This window comes from Choloepus didactylus, chromosome 19, assembly GCF_015220235.1.
Source record: "Choloepus didactylus isolate mChoDid1 chromosome 19, mChoDid1.pri, whole genome shotgun sequence".
In the NCBI taxonomy this organism is placed as follows: Eukaryota; Metazoa; Chordata; class Mammalia; order Pilosa; family Megalonychidae; genus Choloepus; species Choloepus didactylus.
The window spans coordinates 7,165,974-7,184,472 of NC_051325.1; the positions used below are offsets into that span (position 1 = coordinate 7,165,974).

An 18,499-nucleotide genomic window follows, 5' to 3' on the forward strand; every position below is an offset into this window, starting at 1 on the left:
AGTCACCACCCACAGCTGGGTGGGGCACATTCCAAGCAAATCTAACCAGCACCAAAACGTCTGTCCCACAAGACCACAAAGATAATGGCATTTGGGGGACACAATACATTCAAACTGGCACAATGACCTATCCTCCAAGGCTCCCCAAAAGCAGGCCTCCATCAAGTCCTTCTGTCCCAACAATCTCTCTCCAATGTGGTAAGTTAGGAGTATTTGTCTACAGCCAGACTAGCTGGGTTAGGATCCTCACTTTTCAGTATGACTTCGGGTAAGCTATTCATGTTTTTGTGCCTCAGTTTCCTCATCTGTAAAATAAAGATAATAATTATCTCAGGAATTTAAAAGGTAAATGTACAAAAAAAAAAAAAACAAAAAAAAAACTGGCAGATACTATTCTCAACCAAGTGATCAAAGTTGACATCACCATTAATGGGACAAAATGACATCATGGACCTTCCGATATGACATACTGAGTATACAACACCACTTCTGGGTTATTACTGCCAAAAACAGAACCTGAACTGAATCATGAAGAAACATCTGACAAACCCAATTGAGAGTCTACAAAACAACTGGCTCATAGTCTTCAAAAATGTCAATGACAGGAAATACAGAGACAGACTAAGGAATTGTTCTAGAACATATCCTGGACCAGAAAAGGAGGGTAAAAGAATGAACTTTCTGTTCTGTTTTCACTATAAAATACACTATTGGGACAGTCAGTAAAATTTTAATGATATGTGTGGATCGAATGGTTTTATCAATAGTAAATTTCTGATTTTGTTGAGCATGCTACGGCTGTGTAGGAGTGCCCTGGGTTTTAGAATATACACAATGAAGTATTTAGGGATAATGGTACATCATAGCTGTAATTTACTCTCAAATGATTCAGAAACAGAAAGAATAACGTATGTGTGTGTACGTGTGTGTGTGTACATAGAGGGGGAACAAAAAGAAAATGATAGGAAATTTAGAAGTTCTTTGTATTATTCAGGCAATTTTTTAGATGTTTGAAATTATTTTAAAAGAATAAAGAGCGTGTATATAAAGCACTTGGCACATCCCTTAAGAAGGCTAATTATAGCTATTTAAAACTTCTAAGCAATTAGAGTCTGGTCCACACAGTCTATTACTATATATAGTATTGTCACTAGCTGTTTAGAAGACAGATATCTGATCCTTGAGGACACTGGGTATTTTTAATACCCATAAGGATATAGCATATTGTCATACAAATTTGTTTATCCAACGGACGTTTAATTCCATCTGGACTTGCCAGCCACTGTGCCAAGCACCGGAATACAAAGAGATATGAGGCCCAGGGCCAGGCTGTCAGGGGTCTCTATTTTAATGGGAGAGGCAGAAGGGTGCTTTAAAGATAAAAGCAAGAGTGGGGGCAATGCACTGATTGGTAAGATAGGAAGAATGATAGGAATTCAAAGGAGGGAACGGAATTTGTACAGAAAATAAAAGGCAGAAATGACTGGAAGAAGTAGCAGGACCAAAAAAAAAGCAGATACTTGTTTAAAATTACTTCTTATGTGCTTTATATGTTTGGGCTTGAATGTAAGGTGAGTAGACAAGAGGTGGCACACGTTCAAGGACAGCTGTGTTATTATTTGCCAGAGCAAAAGACTGGAGCTAACCTAATTGGCTAAATAAACCACATCCATGCAATGGAATACCATGGTCTTCTCTTGCTAGGCACAATAAAGTGACCAGGAGAGGCCTGCTGGGAGCTGGACATGTGCTGCATCATAAAGGGTTGGTGGTGACACAGCTGTGAACATCTGTAAAAAACTGAGTTCCACACTTAAGACTTGTGCATTTCACCATATGTTATAGCTCAATTTTTAAAAAGCTCTAAAAATTAATTCTACATACATATTGATAAGAAATCACCTTTAAGGTACAGTGTTGAATGAAAAATGCATAGAGAGCACATATAGAATTCAATCTTTTTAAAGATTTTATCATAAAATATAATAAAATTTACCATTTTAACCATTTTTAAGTATACAATTCAGTGGTATTAATTGCATTCACAATGTTGTACAATCATCATCACTATCCATTTCCAGTGGATCATCCCCAATTAGAAAATCTATACATATTAAGCAATAACTTTCCATCCCCCTCCCTCAGGCCCAGGTAACCTCTACTTTCTGTCTCTATGAATTTACCTTTCTAGGCACTTCATGTAAGTGGAATAAAACAGTATTTGTCCTTTTGTGTCTGGCTCGTTCCAATTAGCACTATGTTTTCAAGGTTCTAGAACGCAATCTTTTTTGGAGGTTTTTAAGAAAGGAAATCAATACATGTCTATTCTTACCTACGGGTAGAATTTCACTAAAAGGAACTACAAGAACTGGGTGAATCACTGCTGCCAGGGGAGAAAAGAACCAGGTGCTGTGGGACTGGGGTGGGAAACACCTGTAAAGAAACGAGTCAATTCACTTTTTAAAGCAAGGGAAAAACGTAGAGCACTAGAAAGGTGAGAATGCTCTACTACTACTTTAGCATCACAAACTACATTTGTTGTTTTGGTTTAAGTCATTTGAAGCTAACAGTTTTGAGGAATGTGGTATATAAAAGTGCATGACTGAGAAAGCTTAATCAGTCTGGACTGGAAACTATTTTAAAATTGTGTTTTCCTCAATAAAAGTAAGCACGTTTAGCAAAGGCAATATGCCATTGCTAAATGTATATGAGAAAGGGATATAGGGGAGTAATATGGGATTCTTGGTAGTGGTGTTATTTGCTGTCCTTAGTAGTATATTGTATTGTATGACATGTTATTTTTCTTTTTAACATTTTTTCTTATTGCTAAAAAAAAAAAAAAAAACAAAAAAAAAAAACAATTTTTCCTGTAGTAATCAATATGTTCAAATGCTGATTGTAGTGATAAATGTACAACTTTATGATGATACCATGAACAACTGATTGTACACTGTGGATAAATGTATGGTATGTGAATATAAGTCTATAAAATTGTAGGAAAATATATATATAGGAGTAAAAGTGTTGGAGAAAACATGGTGAGAGCAATGATGCCTCACCAATATGGACTAACTACAATGTGTAAACTCAGAATTGAATCTTAGAACATAGCCTAACGTGGACACAATAATTGTAATAGTACCGAGATTGTAAGCTCTTACAGCAGTTAACTCTATCCCTGAATTGTAAGGCCTATCTCTAAACTTTGAGATGCTGATCCCCTAGCGTATGTTGTCACAAACATTGAGACTGGTGGTTTGATGTGCTGAGCCCTTGAGCATGGGACCTTGCCCTTATGAAGCTCATTACCACAAAGGAGAGTCTAAAGTTGTATGTAATGGTGCCTAAGAGTCTCCCCCTGAGTACCTCTTTGTTGCTCAGATGTGGCCCTCTCTCTCTCTAACTGAGCCATCTCGACAGGTGAACTCGCTGCCCTCCCCCCTACGTGGGACCCAACTCCCAGGGGTGTAAATCTCCCTGGCAACGCAGAGTATGACTCCCGGGGATGAATGTAGACCCGGCATCGTGGGACTGAGAGTATCTTCTTGACCAAAAGGGGGATGCAAAATGAGACAAAATGGTTTCAGTGGCTGAGAGATTCCAAATGGAGTCGAGAGGTCACTCTGGTGGACATTCTTATGCACTATATAGATAACACCTCTTAGGCTTTAATGTATTGGAATAGCTAGAAGTAAATACCTGACACTACCAAACTCCAACCCAGCAGCCTGGACTCCTGAAGACAATTATATAATAATGTAGATTACAAGGGGTGACAGTGTGATTTTGAAGACCTTGTGGATCACACCCCCTTTATCTAGTGTATGGATGAGTGGAGGAATGGGGATAAAAACTAAAGGACAAATGGGGTGGGATGGGGGGATGATTTGGGTGTTTTTTTTTCACTTTTATTTTTTATTCTTGTTCTGGTTCTTTCTGATGTAAGGAAAATGTTCAGAGATAGATTGTGGTGATGAACGCATAACTATGTTATCATACTGTGGACAGTGGATTGCATATCATGGATGATTGTATGATGTGTGAATGTATTTCAATAAAACTGAATTTAAAAAAAAAAAAAAAAAGTAAGCACGTTTAGTTCAGACCCATGCCTGATCCAATTTTATAAGACTTTAAACTTGGCCAAATACTATTAACTTATGAAAACTGGGGGAGGTGAGCTATAATACATGTATCTATATATATGTACATTCAGACACATGCAGCCATGAGAAGTCAGAAGACCTGTTATGCAGAGGAAAACTGTGTAATTGTGATTCAATTTTTGAACCAAGCCCCCCATCCCATTTAACGGTAGCATCCTGCCACCTAGCGTCCCCTCACCAAACTGACACCAAAGACATTCTCCCAGGAGACTGGCGGCACAAACTCAGAAATAATGGGATAGATACATAAGGTTGAGGTTGAACCATTTTACCATGACTGAAAAAGATATCAGAAACCAGTCTAGAAGCATATGCATAAATGTTTGCATGCGTATAAAATACCACTGGAGAATACAAATAAACTGTTAACCTTAGGTGCCTGCAGGAAGAGGAACTGGGTGACTGGAACTTTTGCTGTGTATTATTTTGTGTCTTTTGAAATTTGACCCAAGAGAATGCACTTCCAATGGAAAAGAGAAATTAAAACTTTAAAAAGAAAAAAATTCTGTTTATTAACTTTTGCTGTTCTGTTGAGTAAAGGACCTTCTTTCCCTCAATCACTGATTGAAGTACTTCACAAACACTTATTAAATGCTTACCCTGTGCTGGGCACTGTGTGGTGAAACAAGTGTGAAGAAAACAGACACCCGCTCACTCTCCTGAAGTTCAGAGTCTACAGAGCGGGTGCCCTTGGACACCAACATGCTGAAGGTGGCCAAGCCCAGGTGGAAGAGAGCCGCCAGCCTTGAAATTGATGGAGAGCAGTCATAATCTTCTATATTCGTTAGGCCGAGGTGGTCTCTGTTTCTGAATTTTGCTTAAAATATGAAACTTAAGCATGATCTAATGGACATTTTATCCACCCAAGAGCTGAAGCACACACATTCTTCTCAAGTACACCTGGAAGATGTACAAAAAGTAGGCACAAACTGGATATGAAGCTGATCTCAACAAATTTCAAAGAATGGGTATCATGCAGATTACAATTCCTGACCACAATGCAATCAAGCGAGAGTTCACTAATTAATAGGTTAATTTTTAAAGTTAATTTAAAAATTTAAAAACACATTTCTAAATAACACATGGAATTGAGACAATATTTCAAACTGACAATTACAAAAAGACAATACAGCAAAATTTGTGGGCTAGAGCTCAAGTGGTACTTAGAGGGAAACTTAAAGCTATAAATTCATTTATTAGAAAAGAAGACAGACTCAATATTGAGATAAGGGGTCAAGTTAGAAAAAGAAAAAAAAACAGACTCAAAAAAAGTAGAAAGTAATAATAAATATCCCCCAAATTAATCAAATACAAAACAAAGCTGTAACAGAGGAGTTCAACAAAGCCAAGAGTTAGCTCTTGGGGGGAAAAAAGTAATAAAATTTACAAATCTCTGGATATGTTGATCAAGGAAAAAAGAGAGGGCACAAATAAATAAAAATGAGTGGAAGTGAGGCTATTAACTACAGATGGTAAGACAGGAACAGTGTTATACCAATAAAGTTGAAAACTTAGGTGAAATTGGCAAATTCCTAAAAATACCCAAATTACCTAGAAAAAGAAATAGAAAACTTGAATGGTTAGAAATGGGATCAGCAGTGTAAAAATGTTTCACACAGAAAATAGGCAAATCCATCAAATATTCAAGGAATAGAAATTCAGGCCTTACATAAACATTTATTTAAGATAGAAATCCTCCAACTCATTTTGTAAGGCTTATTAATGTAACCTCGATAGTATATCCAAACAAGGAAAACATAAGAAACTAAATTAGAAGCCCATCTCTCTCAAGAACAAAGAAGCAAAGAGCCTAACCACAATATTAGCAAATCAAATCCAGCAATGGGTTAAAAAAAAGTGCTTTATCCTGGGAAGGCAGGAATGATTCACCATTAGAATTAATTTACTACTTTAACAAACGAATGAAAAAAATCATACGATTATCTCAAGAGATGTGGGGAATTCTTAAACTGGAAATAGAATAAAATTGTCTTAATCTGATAAAGGGCACTGTCATGCTTAACAGTTAAATGTGAAAAGTCGTTGAGGGGAAGACAGCAAATAAACAGGTAGTTGAGGAATTAAACAGGACCAGTCATCCACACCAGTCTATCCCCACTCTAATGTTCAACAGCTGCTCAGAATTTTACTTGTCACAGTTGCACCTCTTCTTGTCCCAACTAAGTTATCACTACTGTTGCAAGGTAACCTCTATAGCACCTTCCATTGGAAAGGAAAAAAAGACCAGGTAATAGCCAACTTTGCAGCACAGGAAGAAAAGACATCTCCCTCTGGGCAAGGTAAGGTGAGATTTCCCTCAAATTCTTCTCTGGGTGTCTTAGATTCTAGAAAATGAGAAGGCTAGCCATGAGGGAAGGGGGTCTGACTTTTCTAGGAAGTTAAAGGATTTGGATGGGAAGGCAGTAATTTGTGGTTATGGGCTTCAGGGAACCAGAAGGAGAAACGAGAGAAGAGTCTAAGACTTTGATTTGCTGACCTAGGAAATACTGGGTGTCTGAGGTCAAGTTCCGCCCAAAACAAATTCTAGTAGTTTATTTGGGAGGTGATTCCAGGAAACATCAGTAGAGTGGGGAAATGAAAGAGGGAAGAGAAGAAAGCCAACACTTGTGGGCAGCTGGGGCTCCATTCCACTATGGAACATGCCAAAGAGTTGCCCCACCTGAGAGGCAAGGGAGAAAAAGGCAAGGCAGCCGTTGGCACCTCCAGTTTGCTGGGTATACTCAGGCCAAAAAGGAAGCCCTCAGGGTACGACTGTGTGTGTTTTGCCGGGGATACCACAAGCATGTACTGAAACGGACACAAGGCAGCAACTGCCACCAGGGACCCTGTGGAGCCCACTTAGGCTTCTTCATTTTAAAGCCTTTGCAGCTGTCCTCCTGCATCAATGTAAACAGAGGGCAAATCAGAGCAGGCACCTGCACAAAACTGTGGGCTTCCTCCACTCCAACCTTAGTTACACCGGGGAAACTGAAGTAACTAGTAACTCATCTGAGGTGTCTTCTAAGACTTTCTCAACTCCCCAAAGCAGGGCCAGGCACTCCTCACTTCTCTCACTTGTGTATGTTTTCCTTAGAACCCATATCCTGATGGATGAGTAGAAAAATAGGGGAAGGAAACAAACAAACAAACAGACAAAGGTACCCAGTGTTCTTTTTTACTTCAATTGCTCCTTTTCCACTTTAATTATTATTCTTGTTATTTTTGTGTGTGTGCTAATGAAGGTGTCAGGGATTGATTTAGGTGATGAATGTACAACTATGTAATGGTACTGTGAACAATCGAATGTACGATTTGTTTTGTATGACTGCGTGGTATGTGGAAAAAAAAAAAAAAAAAGAACCCATATCCTATTTATTTGTCCCCCCTACTGAATTCCAGGGCCCGGAGCCAATTGGTTTCCATCATCTCCTGCCAGCAGGACTGAGCCGCTGCTTCTGGCTGACAAGTGAAAACTCCAGTAATACCAGGGTTAATTCATCTTGGCATTCAACAAATATTTATCAAGTTCTGTCATAGTATGGGTTTCCCCCAAAGCAGTCCAAGACAAGAACACTGATGTAGGCAGTTGATGTGGAGTGAAGAAAGGGGAGAGGGGACTAAGGAAGAAGGGGAAGTCAACCCAAGGGTGCATTACCAAGCAGTTACCACTGTGGGAAACTGAGGCTCAATTCCACTGAGGACTCTAAGAATCTGTGTGGAGTGTACCTCAGGATTGGTCCTCTGAAGGACGGAAGGCTGAGACATTTATCCCTAGCTGGTTAAAGGTTGTCCCTGGGGAGGTTAATGTCCCTGCACTTCCAGGCAGTGCTGGTTCCCAGGGCCCACGCTTCCAGAGGAAGTCCTGAGGTGAGCCCCAAAGAGAGCAGCAAAGAGATGCAAGAGGGGCATCCAGGGGGCTCCTCCACCACAGCTGGAGAGCTGGAGTCAGAGGTGGGCTGAGGAGTACCTGCACCAATAGTGTGTGCTGCCAGCACCTGCCCTGCACCAGACACTCAGCAGCGATTAGGACAGACAGTTTCCCTGTTCTCATACAGCACTTACATTTCAGTAATGGAATAAAAAAATAAATACCAATAAACAGATCAACAAATACAGCAATGATGGCGGGGATCAGTGCTATGAAGTAAATGTAAGACTAAGCTGTGGAGGCCACTCACTCACTCTTGACAGGGTGGTCTGAAGGGGGGACATTTGAGAAACAGCCACTAAGGGAAAACCTGGTGGAAGAGCTTTCGGGCACTGAATACCTATGGAAAAGCCCATGTCAGCAAAACTTTTGACAAATTCCAGAAACTTCAAGGATAAACACTGAGGAAAAGGGGCCAAAGTGATGAGATGCTGGGAGGTGGACAAAGCAGGACCATCACAGTCTCCTGGATACAAATTCCAAAATATGTGAATGACTGTAAATTAAAACCACATATGATATAATTTTGTAACTAATGGATCAGCAAAGATCCAAAGGTTTGGAAACACACCGTCGGTGAGGATGGGGAAACTAACACTCTTACACATTACTAGTGGGCGTGTAAATTAAGCCACAAGAATTCATATTTACAAAAAAGCAGGGGGCACATACTTTACCATCGCAACTCCATTTTTAAGCTAAGGATTCTTCCTGGATATACCCACGTATGCACAGACGGACCTCGGGCCCTGTGGCATTACAGCAAAAATCTGAAGTAACGTAAAGGTCCTCCAATAAAGGACGGAGGAGCTAGTTCTGTAAGCGGCGCCCAGACTGCCCGCTCCACGCGTGCCGCCCCTCAACCGACTGGCTCCCACCCGCACTCTCCAACTATAAATGACGCGGTCACTCCGATGCCCGGACTCCTTCCCTCACTGGCGGCCTCCGGGCCGCCACCAGGACCCCAGGATCCGCGGATCACAGACTCACCCGGAAGACGGGAAGATCAGCAAGTGGCGGTCGCCCACGGGGAGGCTGCACTGCAACGCCTACCTCTTTCTTAACAAGGCAATTTAAAATGGAGCGACTCGGGGGCTCCGGGGCCGGATCGCGGCAGCCAGGCTGTGGGAGCCGCTCCACCAGGTGCGACGGAGGCTGACCCGCGGCGCCGGGAGAACGAGTCACGAGGGTCCCCGGACGCCAGGCCTGACGCAGAATGATGACGGTGAGGGGCGCCCTGGGGTGCTGGGGCCTAGGCCAGTAGAGACCCCGTTTTTGCCGCCACCAGCCCCAAGCCGACCACCAGGCCTGAGCAGCCGAGCCCAAGACGCCCCGCCCCGCCCCCCGCCGCGCCTGCGCAACCAGGCACACGGCGCGCCGCCGGCCACAGCACCTGCGCGCCGGTGCCCACGACGCCCCGCCCCTCCCGCCGCGCCTGCGCAACCAGGTACACGGCGCGCCGCCGGCCACAGCACCTGCGCGCCGGTGCCCACGACGCCCCGCCCCTCCCGCCGGGCCTGCGCACCTGGGCCCGCGGCGCCCCGCCCGGCCGGTGACGTGACCTGCATGTGGGCGGGCCCAGGCTCGCCGCCGGGATCCCCTCGGGTCGCAGTCGGAGGGTGGCAGCCGTGGCGTAGCCGGCCCGGGGCGGGAGGGCCGGGAAGCCGCCGCCTCCGATGCCCGTTCGTCCGCCTTCCGGGAGCGGCACCCGCAGGGTAAGCATCCCGCCCGGGCGCATGCGGTGCCGGCGGGCTCTGGCCGGAGCACCTTACGCAGGGGCCTCCCCGCGCGCAGACCCCCGGGCCCGGGGCGCCTGAGAGCGTCGGGGCCCCCGTCCCAAATCGCAGCGCCTGCAGGGAGGCCTCGAGGTCACTGGCATGCACAGTCCTCCCACCCTCACCTTCTTGTCCCCCCTCTTTTAGTCCTCCCTGAACGTCTGAATCCAGGACTCCGCTGACCCTTGAGGGGTGCACAGTGGGGTGGGGGTCAGCGTTCAGTGTTCTGGGCAACAGTATGGTCCAAACAGCAAGGATCTCTACACTCAGGGAGTGTCCAGCCCGCTGTATTCATTCATTCATTCAGCGACATTCGCCGACCAGCCCCAATCTCCCACCCCCAGCTCAGTGTCAGGGACCAGAGAAACAACTGGGGCAGGACCGGCAGGCCCCTCCCCCCAGGGTCTCCCAGCCCAGTTGGGAAACTCAGGGAATAGATAAGATCGTGTTATCCATACGGTCCTGCGGATAGGAGAGCAATTAACTGGCATTGGGACAGTACCAGGAGAAGAGTTCATGAAGGGGTCAGGGTCCTTCTCCTGGAGCTGACCACCAGTGCTCCAGGGGGAGGGAGGGAGAGGCCATGGAGAGGCCTGGAGCTGGGCAGAGGGGACATCAGTAGAGACTGTGAAAGAAGAGGAGCAGATTTGGGGCCAGGAGACCCCAGAAGGGAGTGTGGTTTCTATTTTAAGGGTAGCTGGAAGTTATTGGGGAGTGGAGGGTGGGGGGGGTAGCCTGAATTGCTTGGTAGGAAAGCCGTCACCTGGAAGTTCCCCAGGCTGTCCAGGTGTCCCTCCAGGATCATGTTTGCTGAGCCTCACGTCCTGCCCATGCAGTGCAGGATATAGACGGAGTCCCAGTCTGTAGCCCAGCAGTGAGGGGTCTGAAGCCCCCCACAGGAGGTTCCTTGGGGAGAGGGGTTGGTGATCACAGGGCCTCTCAGCCCTGTTAAGAGCCATTGCGGGGCGGGGTGGTTTAGAGTTTGTCTCATTGGCATTACCATTTTATTGATAACATAGGCGTTCCTGAAAAATATAGCAAGAGTAATGTTACCAATCCAGAAGTTGGTTTTTTTGTCCTCCTCCTTCTGCTCTCAAGAGTTGGTGAGCAAATATGTGTGTCTGTTACCCTCCAGGAACCAGAGGGGTGGACCCCGACTGTATTAACTCTGGAGGTGCCTCCCTTGGGTCACTGCATCCTAGGAGAAGGCTTTGGAAACCACAGGTGGGGTTGCAGGGGCCGTGCATGGCTGATTGGCCTTTCCTGCTACATCGCTAATGAAATGTAGAGTTTTCTTCCGGGGTAGGGAGAAAAGCCTGTTTAAACCAGCCAGGAGAGTGAGTGGAGTGAGTGAGGGTTTATTCGTGTACTTGGTTCTTAGGTATGTTTTCAGCAAACGTGGGAGTCATTTGCACTCACAGTCCTTTGTGTACTTTAACGGGAAACCATGAAGAAACTGGCTAGCAAATGAGGGGCATCCAACCCAGCTTGTGTTTCTGAGAACGAAACTGCTGTCCCCAACTCCTAGAAAGCTAGCCAAGGGGCAAGGAAGATTCCTCCCACGGCACCAGATCTGAAACCCAGATTTCTTCTCTGATTTCTGCCTCTACCCTGTCAGAGGGCAGCCCCAGCACGTGACAGGGTTTACCCTGCTGGACCCCTCTCTCTGCCTTTGTATGCCAACCTACTGCCCCCGCCCAGCCCACCCCTCACTCCACACCTGGCTTGTCTTCCTAATAGCCTTACTCCAGGCTCTCCCTCCCCTAAAGAACAAAATTAAGCTAACTGGAATTGGTATCCTCGGTGAATCGTGATGAACACACGTGCACTGTGGGGTTGTGGTATCCAGTGGCCTCTCCTGCAGGTGTCTTAGCTCTGGACAAACACCTTAACCCCGAGGAACCAATGACATTGGTTTTTATATTGGGTCTCGGGGAGCAGCATGGAGGTGAGCAGACTGCTCTGGCCTTTACCGTCCCTCAGTGTTGTGCTCTATTTGGGCTCAGTTTTTATATCCTTCTATGCCTGTTGGTGTGTAGCTTTCACCAGTGCTCCAGGCCGAGGGAGGGAGAGGCCATGGAGGGACCCAGAGCTGGATGGAGGGCTGGACCCCATTCAGTGGAAAGCATGTGTGTGTGTAATTTCCTGTGAGTTTTGGGTTGCCTAAAACAGAGTCTGGTATCTCTAGGGAAGTGAAGTGATAACACACCTTAGATTTGGAGACAGCAGCCATGGGCTGTCTGTTCTACCCGTGCCAGCCCCGCAATCTCAGGCAGGTCCACTGGCAAACACTCCCGGGCTTAGAACAGTCGTCTGTAAGATGAGGGCACTGAGACTAGCCTCCTGGCGTAACAGGAAATAGCATCTATAGAAGGATTTGGTTTGTTTTCTTAATAAAGAGCAACCTTTGCCTCTTGTTTTAGTTTCCTGATTGCCAAAACAAATATAATGCAAAGGGTTTTTATTTATTCATTGGCTCACAGTTTCAGAGGCTCGAAGGTGTACTTCCTCCCTGGGTCAGTATCTTCTGGCTGGCCAGCACTGTTTGGGGTTCCTTGGCTTTTCTGTCATGTGGCAGTGCACATGGCGGTGTCTTCTCTTTTCTCTTTTAGGTTCCAGCTTCTGGCTGCTCCCTGTGGCTTCTCTCTCTCTCTCAATTTCATTCTGCTTGTAAAGGACTCCAATAATCTGGTTAAAGCCCATCCTGACTCGGGCCTCACCTTAACCCAAATACATCTTCAAGAGAGCCTGTTTACAAAGGGGCCACCCCACAGGACCAGGGTGGGTCCTGGTCAAGCCTTTTGTGGGAGCCACAATTCAATCCCCAACCCCCAAAGTTGATATACCAGCTGTTAATCTGACCGTGTAGAGGTAACATAGGAAGTGCTAAAACTTGATTACATGAAGGATTTTATGAGACCCTTTTCATGCTTCTAAGGTTTTTATAATGCTTTTGTGTCCTCACTATTCATCCTTGGAAATAGTTTCTCTGGAACTTTCTCAATAAATCTTTTTTCATTTAATTCGACGTTTAATGGTCATGTAGCAATGCAAAGCTTTGATCCACAGTAAGGTAACGTAACAAACATGGGCAGCCTGTACGGTGAATGCTGGCTGGCTGGGTGGGTTCTCTCCTGGCCCCCGCCTCGGCCCCTGCTTTGTCCTTGGTCTTGTCTCTGTCGCTGACTTCTGTCTCCTGGGCTCAGCTAATGTCCTTCAATGCAGACCAACCCCCAGCCCCCAGCCTGTCATCTCATGAGGCTTGGTCCCCTTTCTGACAGACGTCCCTCTCCCCTATCAAATACAACCTGTAGGAAACCCACTCATTGTGACCTCTTGCCAAACCAGCCCCTCCCAGATTGCCGATTCTGCTCATGGCCACTGAGTCCTGAGCGCTGATGCGTCCGTCTCCCCCTTGCCTCCTTTTTGCCCTGGCAGTTGCTGAACCATCCGCGAACCTTGCCAGCTCTTCCATCAGCAGCAAGGTTGGCTGAGCAGCTGCTGGGCCGAACCTCGCATTGGGAGTTGGTGATTCCCCGAGAGTCTGGTCCCTGTTCCCAGAGAGGGTCTGTCCACCTAGAGGGGAGAGGCACAAACTAGTAACTCGACATGATTTACTGAGGAAGCGGAGGCATGTTGAGCGTGCAGAGAGACAGTGAGCATCCTGGGAGGTTGGCAGGAGTGTGGAGAAAGGAACAAACAACAAGATGCTTAAAAATAATAATAAAACAACCTCCCAGGCAGACAGGATTTCAAAAAGCCTGACCCGGCATCTCATTGAGAGAGTGAGGCGTGACTCACAGCATAAAGGGTCTGAACTTGAGCACCCCTGGACCGGCCCATTCCTCGTCCTTGTCCCCGTCTGCCCTAGTCACCCCACATAGCTCAGGGATGCTCCCTGCCTGCCCTCAGCACCACTGAAGCATGTTGAGCAGGGAACGTTCATGTGACTTAGGGTGTGGAAGGTGGACGAGGCTGTCGTTCCAGAACAGGGCCTGGGGCTGGGCCGGGCGCAACGGCACAGACTGGCCAGGTCCCTGCCCTGTGGAACTCACAGCCTGGAGGGGAGATGGGGACCCTTCAGCTCCTACATCATCGCAAGCCATGGTGGAGCTGGGACAGGGGAGCTGGCGCTCAGAGAGGGGATGAGAGAGCCTCGTTCGAGTCAGGGTAGTCGGGGAAGACAGCGGCACTGGCATTTCAGCTGAGGCTTGGGGGTGAGGACATGCTGGCTGGGTCGGGGAGCAGTTAATGGTGTGTGCCAAGGACCTGCGGCAGGTAGGAGCTGAGTGATAAAGGCTGAGGGGGCACGGTGCTCGTGGGGAGCTGTGAGTGAGGGTGCAAGGTGTGAGGTGCAGCTGGAGAGACCAGCAGGGCTGGCTGCGGGTGACAGTCAAGCATGCAGCCAAGTGGATGGGAGGGTCCCAGGTACAGTGAGGCCAAGGAGAGGCCCAGGAAAGGGGGAGAATGGCTGCCCCTTGACACTTGCCACCTGCTGAGAGAGCCCCTCCTGCAGCCCGACAACTGGTGGATGTGCAAGGAAGCCTGTTCTTTCCTGTCCCTGCCCCAGCTTGGATGACGGGGCCACTGGCAAAGGCTCTTCCCCAGGCCAAGGGCACCAAGTGGCCACAGAGGTGGGCAGCCCTTGTCTGACTGACCCCCGAGGACCTGTGGGCCTCCAGGGCAGGCCACAGCCTGGACTCCATCCTCCTCTGCCCAGAAAGCCTCCAGGTTGGCTTTGAGGCCTCACAATCTTGGCCCAGGGCTCCCAGCCTGTCTGCGCTGCCCTCCCCAGTCTGTGTGGTCGTGCTGTCCCCCAGGGCACCTGCTTGGCACTGTCCAGTTCTGGTGGATGTGACATCCACTGCCTCTGCAAAGCCAAAGCATTTTCCCTGCACCTGTTCTGAGCACATCACGCCTCCCACCCACACCCCCAGCAGCGAGGCGAGGGCATCAGTGTGAACCTCCCACTTCACGGACCCGGAGACGGACCCACCAGGGCCAGCACACCTGGCCCCGCCCTGTCTCCTTCCAACCCCCGATGGACGGACGGGCAGATAGACATTCTCCCGGGTTCAGGGTGACCCTCGGAGGCAGCCTTTCACCTCTCCTTTGCAGCTTCCAGTTCTCATGCTGTGTCTCACACTGGGAGCTGCTCATGAAACGCAAACAAATGCTTCCATGTTGGGGTGTGTTGAACCAGAAGTACTGATGGTCATTTAATTCACCCTGGTGCTCAAGTAGAATTTTTATAGGCTTTGAAAATACGTAGTTATTATTTCCTCTTTGGCAGGAATGTGCCGTGTGGATGGAAAGTGGCATCTGTTGCAAAACATCCCAAAATAGACTTCATTTTTCTGATTTCTTGCCCTCTCTGTTGTTCCCAGAGACCAGGGTTCAAAACTTTTTAAAAAGTTAATACGGGTACACATTTATATTTTCTCACAAGATTTAGGGGCTGTGGCTCATGAATGGCTGTTTTACATAAATAGCAACAAGTCCAAACACCGTTTGTTGGGAGCAGCCGTTAATGAGGCCAAGCCCAGGCTTCAGAGCTGGGCAGCTGAGTTTGTACCTCAGTCGAGCACCTGCAAGATCTGAAACCCTGGGCAGGTTATCTAGTCCTTATAAGCCTCGGTGCCCTTCTGTGCTGTAGGACTCGTGCCTTCCGGAATCATTTGGAGGATCTCAGGGCAGTTGATGGTGGCACTTGTCCCGGACACGGTGGGTGTCTGATGCATCCTCACTGCCCCCTTTGCTCTCCTCCAGCAGTGAGGCTGCGGACTTCAGCAGACGGGGAGATGAGAAAAACGCCGGGCAATGGGAATCTGAAGATGACGAAAGTGGCGTACCCCCTGGGGCTGTTCGTGTGCCTGTTCATTTACGTCGCCTACATCAAATGGCACTGGGCCTCGGCCACCCAGGCCTTCCTCAGCATCACCGAGGCAGCCGCTGGGGCTCGGAGGGGCCAGCCCGCCCGCAGTGCCCCCGGGACCGCCACACGGGGCCCCCGGGTCTTCTACGGGATCATGTTCGACGCAGGGAGCACCGGCACCCGCGTGCACATCTTCCAGTTTGCCCAGCAGCCTGGAGGTACCCAGGGTGGGGTTGTGGGGTCAGGTGGGGTCAGCCCTTAAGAGACTGGTTTCTCAGGGTGTGTTGGGGACCCCCTGCTGGAATCACCTGGGAGCTCATTAAGAATGCAGTTTCCCAGAGAAGCTGTGAGGCGGGGCCCAGGACTCCAGGCTTTCTGGGACTCCTGGGCAGTTCTTGCTTACACTGGGGTCTGGGGTGACGGCCGAGATCCCTCAGGGTGCTTGGGGCTGAGGCCACGGCTGAGGGCAGAAGGCACATCTGGGGAGTAAAGGCAGAAGTCACCTCAGATTCAAGCCAGTGGGAGCCAGAGCCAGGAAAACCAGATAAATAGCCCAGCTAGGACCCCCAGCAGTGAGAAGGGGGCTATAGGCGGTGGATGGCGGAAGGGAGAAAGGAGTTGCTGTCCGATGGGGGCTTGCAGCAGTGGTGAGGGGAAGTTGGGAGGTGCCCGAGCAACCACTTCTGCACCTGCCAGCCCAAGGCCGAGCCCTTTCTGGTTCAGGGTCTCCCCCTGCTCCCACCAGGGTTTTCCAGCCCTGATGCCCAGCAGCCCAGCGGGGTCCCTCCACTGCTTCTTTGCTAACCCCTTTGACCTTCTGAGTTGACACCCTTCTGGGCCTGTAACTGAGACAGTGGCTCTGGACTCCTTCCAAAGTTAACGTGGCATGTTTGAGTCGCTTTTAATTTGTTTACTCTTCCTTATATTTCAACTTACTGAAATAATTGAATATCTAGATTCCATGCCTGCCTCCGAAAATGGGTTTGAAGCCTCATTTAAGACAGCACAGGTTGTCCTTTCATGGCCAGAGACCTGTGGCTTTTTTATTTACTAATTTACACACTTAAGTAGATAATACATTTCAGGAGTCAGAAAGCATGGAAGGATGTGCAGGGCTGAGTCTTCCCCTCCTCCATCTGGTGGGCATAATTACTAGTCTCCTGGGTATCTTTCCAGAGATTGTTTTTAATAACGTTTTTTTCTTGATTAGAGGCCCGTAAAAAAAGAACAATTGCTGTATTTTACAATCACTGCCATAAAGGTTGCTACATAATATTTAACATGTATAACCTGGACAAAGCTTCTTCTGTTACACTTATCAGACATTAAAGCGTCCTGCCATTTCCAGAGATTTTTTTTTTCCATATACAAATAAGTACAAATACATGTATTTTCTTCTCTTCCCTTCTTTTTGGAACCCAGTTGGTGGCAGGCTGTCCAGTCAATTCTGTACCTATTTTCACTTAACGGTAATCAACAGTGTACCATTAGGAAAACTCATCTGATATGGGACAGTTAACTTTTTTTTGGGAAAGCAGAAGCATGCCCATTTTGTTAAGCTAATCTTTGATTGAAAGTTACCGTGTTAGTAAGAGCATAAAACTGTGTTCAGCACATGGTGGCATTGCATGTTCACAAAATTACTCCAGTGTTCCGTCTTTGGAGGGAAGTCCTTACAAAAAGACGTTTGCCATTTGAATTTTTCCGGCAGTTTTCCCTCCTGGGGCTTCCTGTCTCCTCAGCGACTGTGTGCCCCGAACACTTCCCAAGGAATCCAAACTACTCCTAATAATTTAAAACACTTGGTTTTTAAAAAAAGAAGAAGAACCCTTTAGAACTCTGTAATACCTCCATCCTAGAGTGGAGGAAGTGGTTTTCACATTTGTGTTTTGGAATCATTTACCCTGCCTCCTCTAGTGTTAAGTTAGCAAGAATTAATATTGTTAAAACTTATCATTTTAAATGGATGTAGTTTATTGTGTGTAAATTAGGTCTCAGTAAAGTTGAGCTTGGTTTTTTTTTTTGGGTTTTTGTTTTGTTTTGTTTTGTTTTGTTGGTCAAAACACTGAAGGTTTCAGGAAAGGCATAATACCTTAGTTAACCGTACTAAAGAGGTGGAATTTAGATAAGAAACAACAAAGGAGGGCCTGTCTGCTCATGGGGAGGCACCTGGGATTGGCTCTGAGCTGTCAGGTGCCTCTAAAATACGTGGCTATTCGTGCAGTGATGCCTCAGTAGAAAATTCTAGCTCGGCACTTTTTGAAACGTTTTCCCTTTAGAAACTCCTACCTTGACACACGAAACCTTCAGAGCACTGAAGCCAGGCCTTTCTGCTTATGCCGATGACGTGGAAAAGGTAACTTGGTTTTCTCTGATGTCCGTTTTGTTCATCAAATGCATCTTCTAACAAACTGATTTGTTACTCAGCTCCCTTTTTCCAGAAATGCAGTAGCTCATCTTCAAGGGGAATGTCACCTTGGATCCCACCGACACGGGGCCTTTATGTACCACATAGAATGGCAAAATGGGGAAAAGTGGCCCGGCTTAGAAAGTTCACGGAAGGGCCTCGCCCTCTTGAGATGCTCGGAGTCTTACCCCACCACTGTGTGCCCCCCGACATGGGCTGCCCCAGAAGTCTCATTGCCATTTGGAAGTATAAACAGTACAAACTTAGAAAGTGTAACTTGAAAATTTATTTAAATTTCCTTTACATCTAAATTTAGTTTTGTGAATTTTGGATAATACATTTTTTTTT

At 47.1% G+C, this 18,499-nt stretch overlaps 2 protein-coding genes across 3 annotated transcripts in view; one reads left to right on the forward strand and one right to left on the reverse strand.

Annotated features, from left to right (window-relative positions):
• On the reverse strand, positions 1-10,674 carry LOC119516039 (translation initiation factor IF-2-like). Its single transcript, XM_037812232.1, has 4 exons — positions 10,633-10,674; positions 10,328-10,331; positions 9,085-9,944; positions 1-305 (listed from the first exon to the last, which is right to left on the reverse strand). Exons 1-4 carry the CDS (start codon positions 10,672-10,674, stop codon positions 204-206), a joined length of 1,008 nt encoding a protein of 335 aa, XP_037668160.1. The 3' UTR covers positions 1-203.
• Positions 9,635-18,499, forward strand: part of ENTPD6 (ectonucleoside triphosphate diphosphohydrolase 6) — a 24,724-nt gene continuing 15,859 nt past the window's right edge. Inside the window, exons 1-3 of one of the 2 annotated variants that reach the window (XM_037811981.1) lie at positions 9,635-9,809; positions 15,642-15,962; positions 18,024-18,100. In XM_037811981.1, the coding sequence (XP_037667909.1) occupies positions 15,671-15,962; positions 18,024-18,100 (369 nt within the window). In that variant the 5' untranslated portion in view covers positions 9,635-9,809; positions 15,642-15,670. Of the gene's footprint in view, positions 9,810-15,638; positions 15,963-18,023; positions 18,101-18,499 lie in introns of both variants that reach the window. The other variant, XM_037811979.1, reaches the window with a different exon arrangement.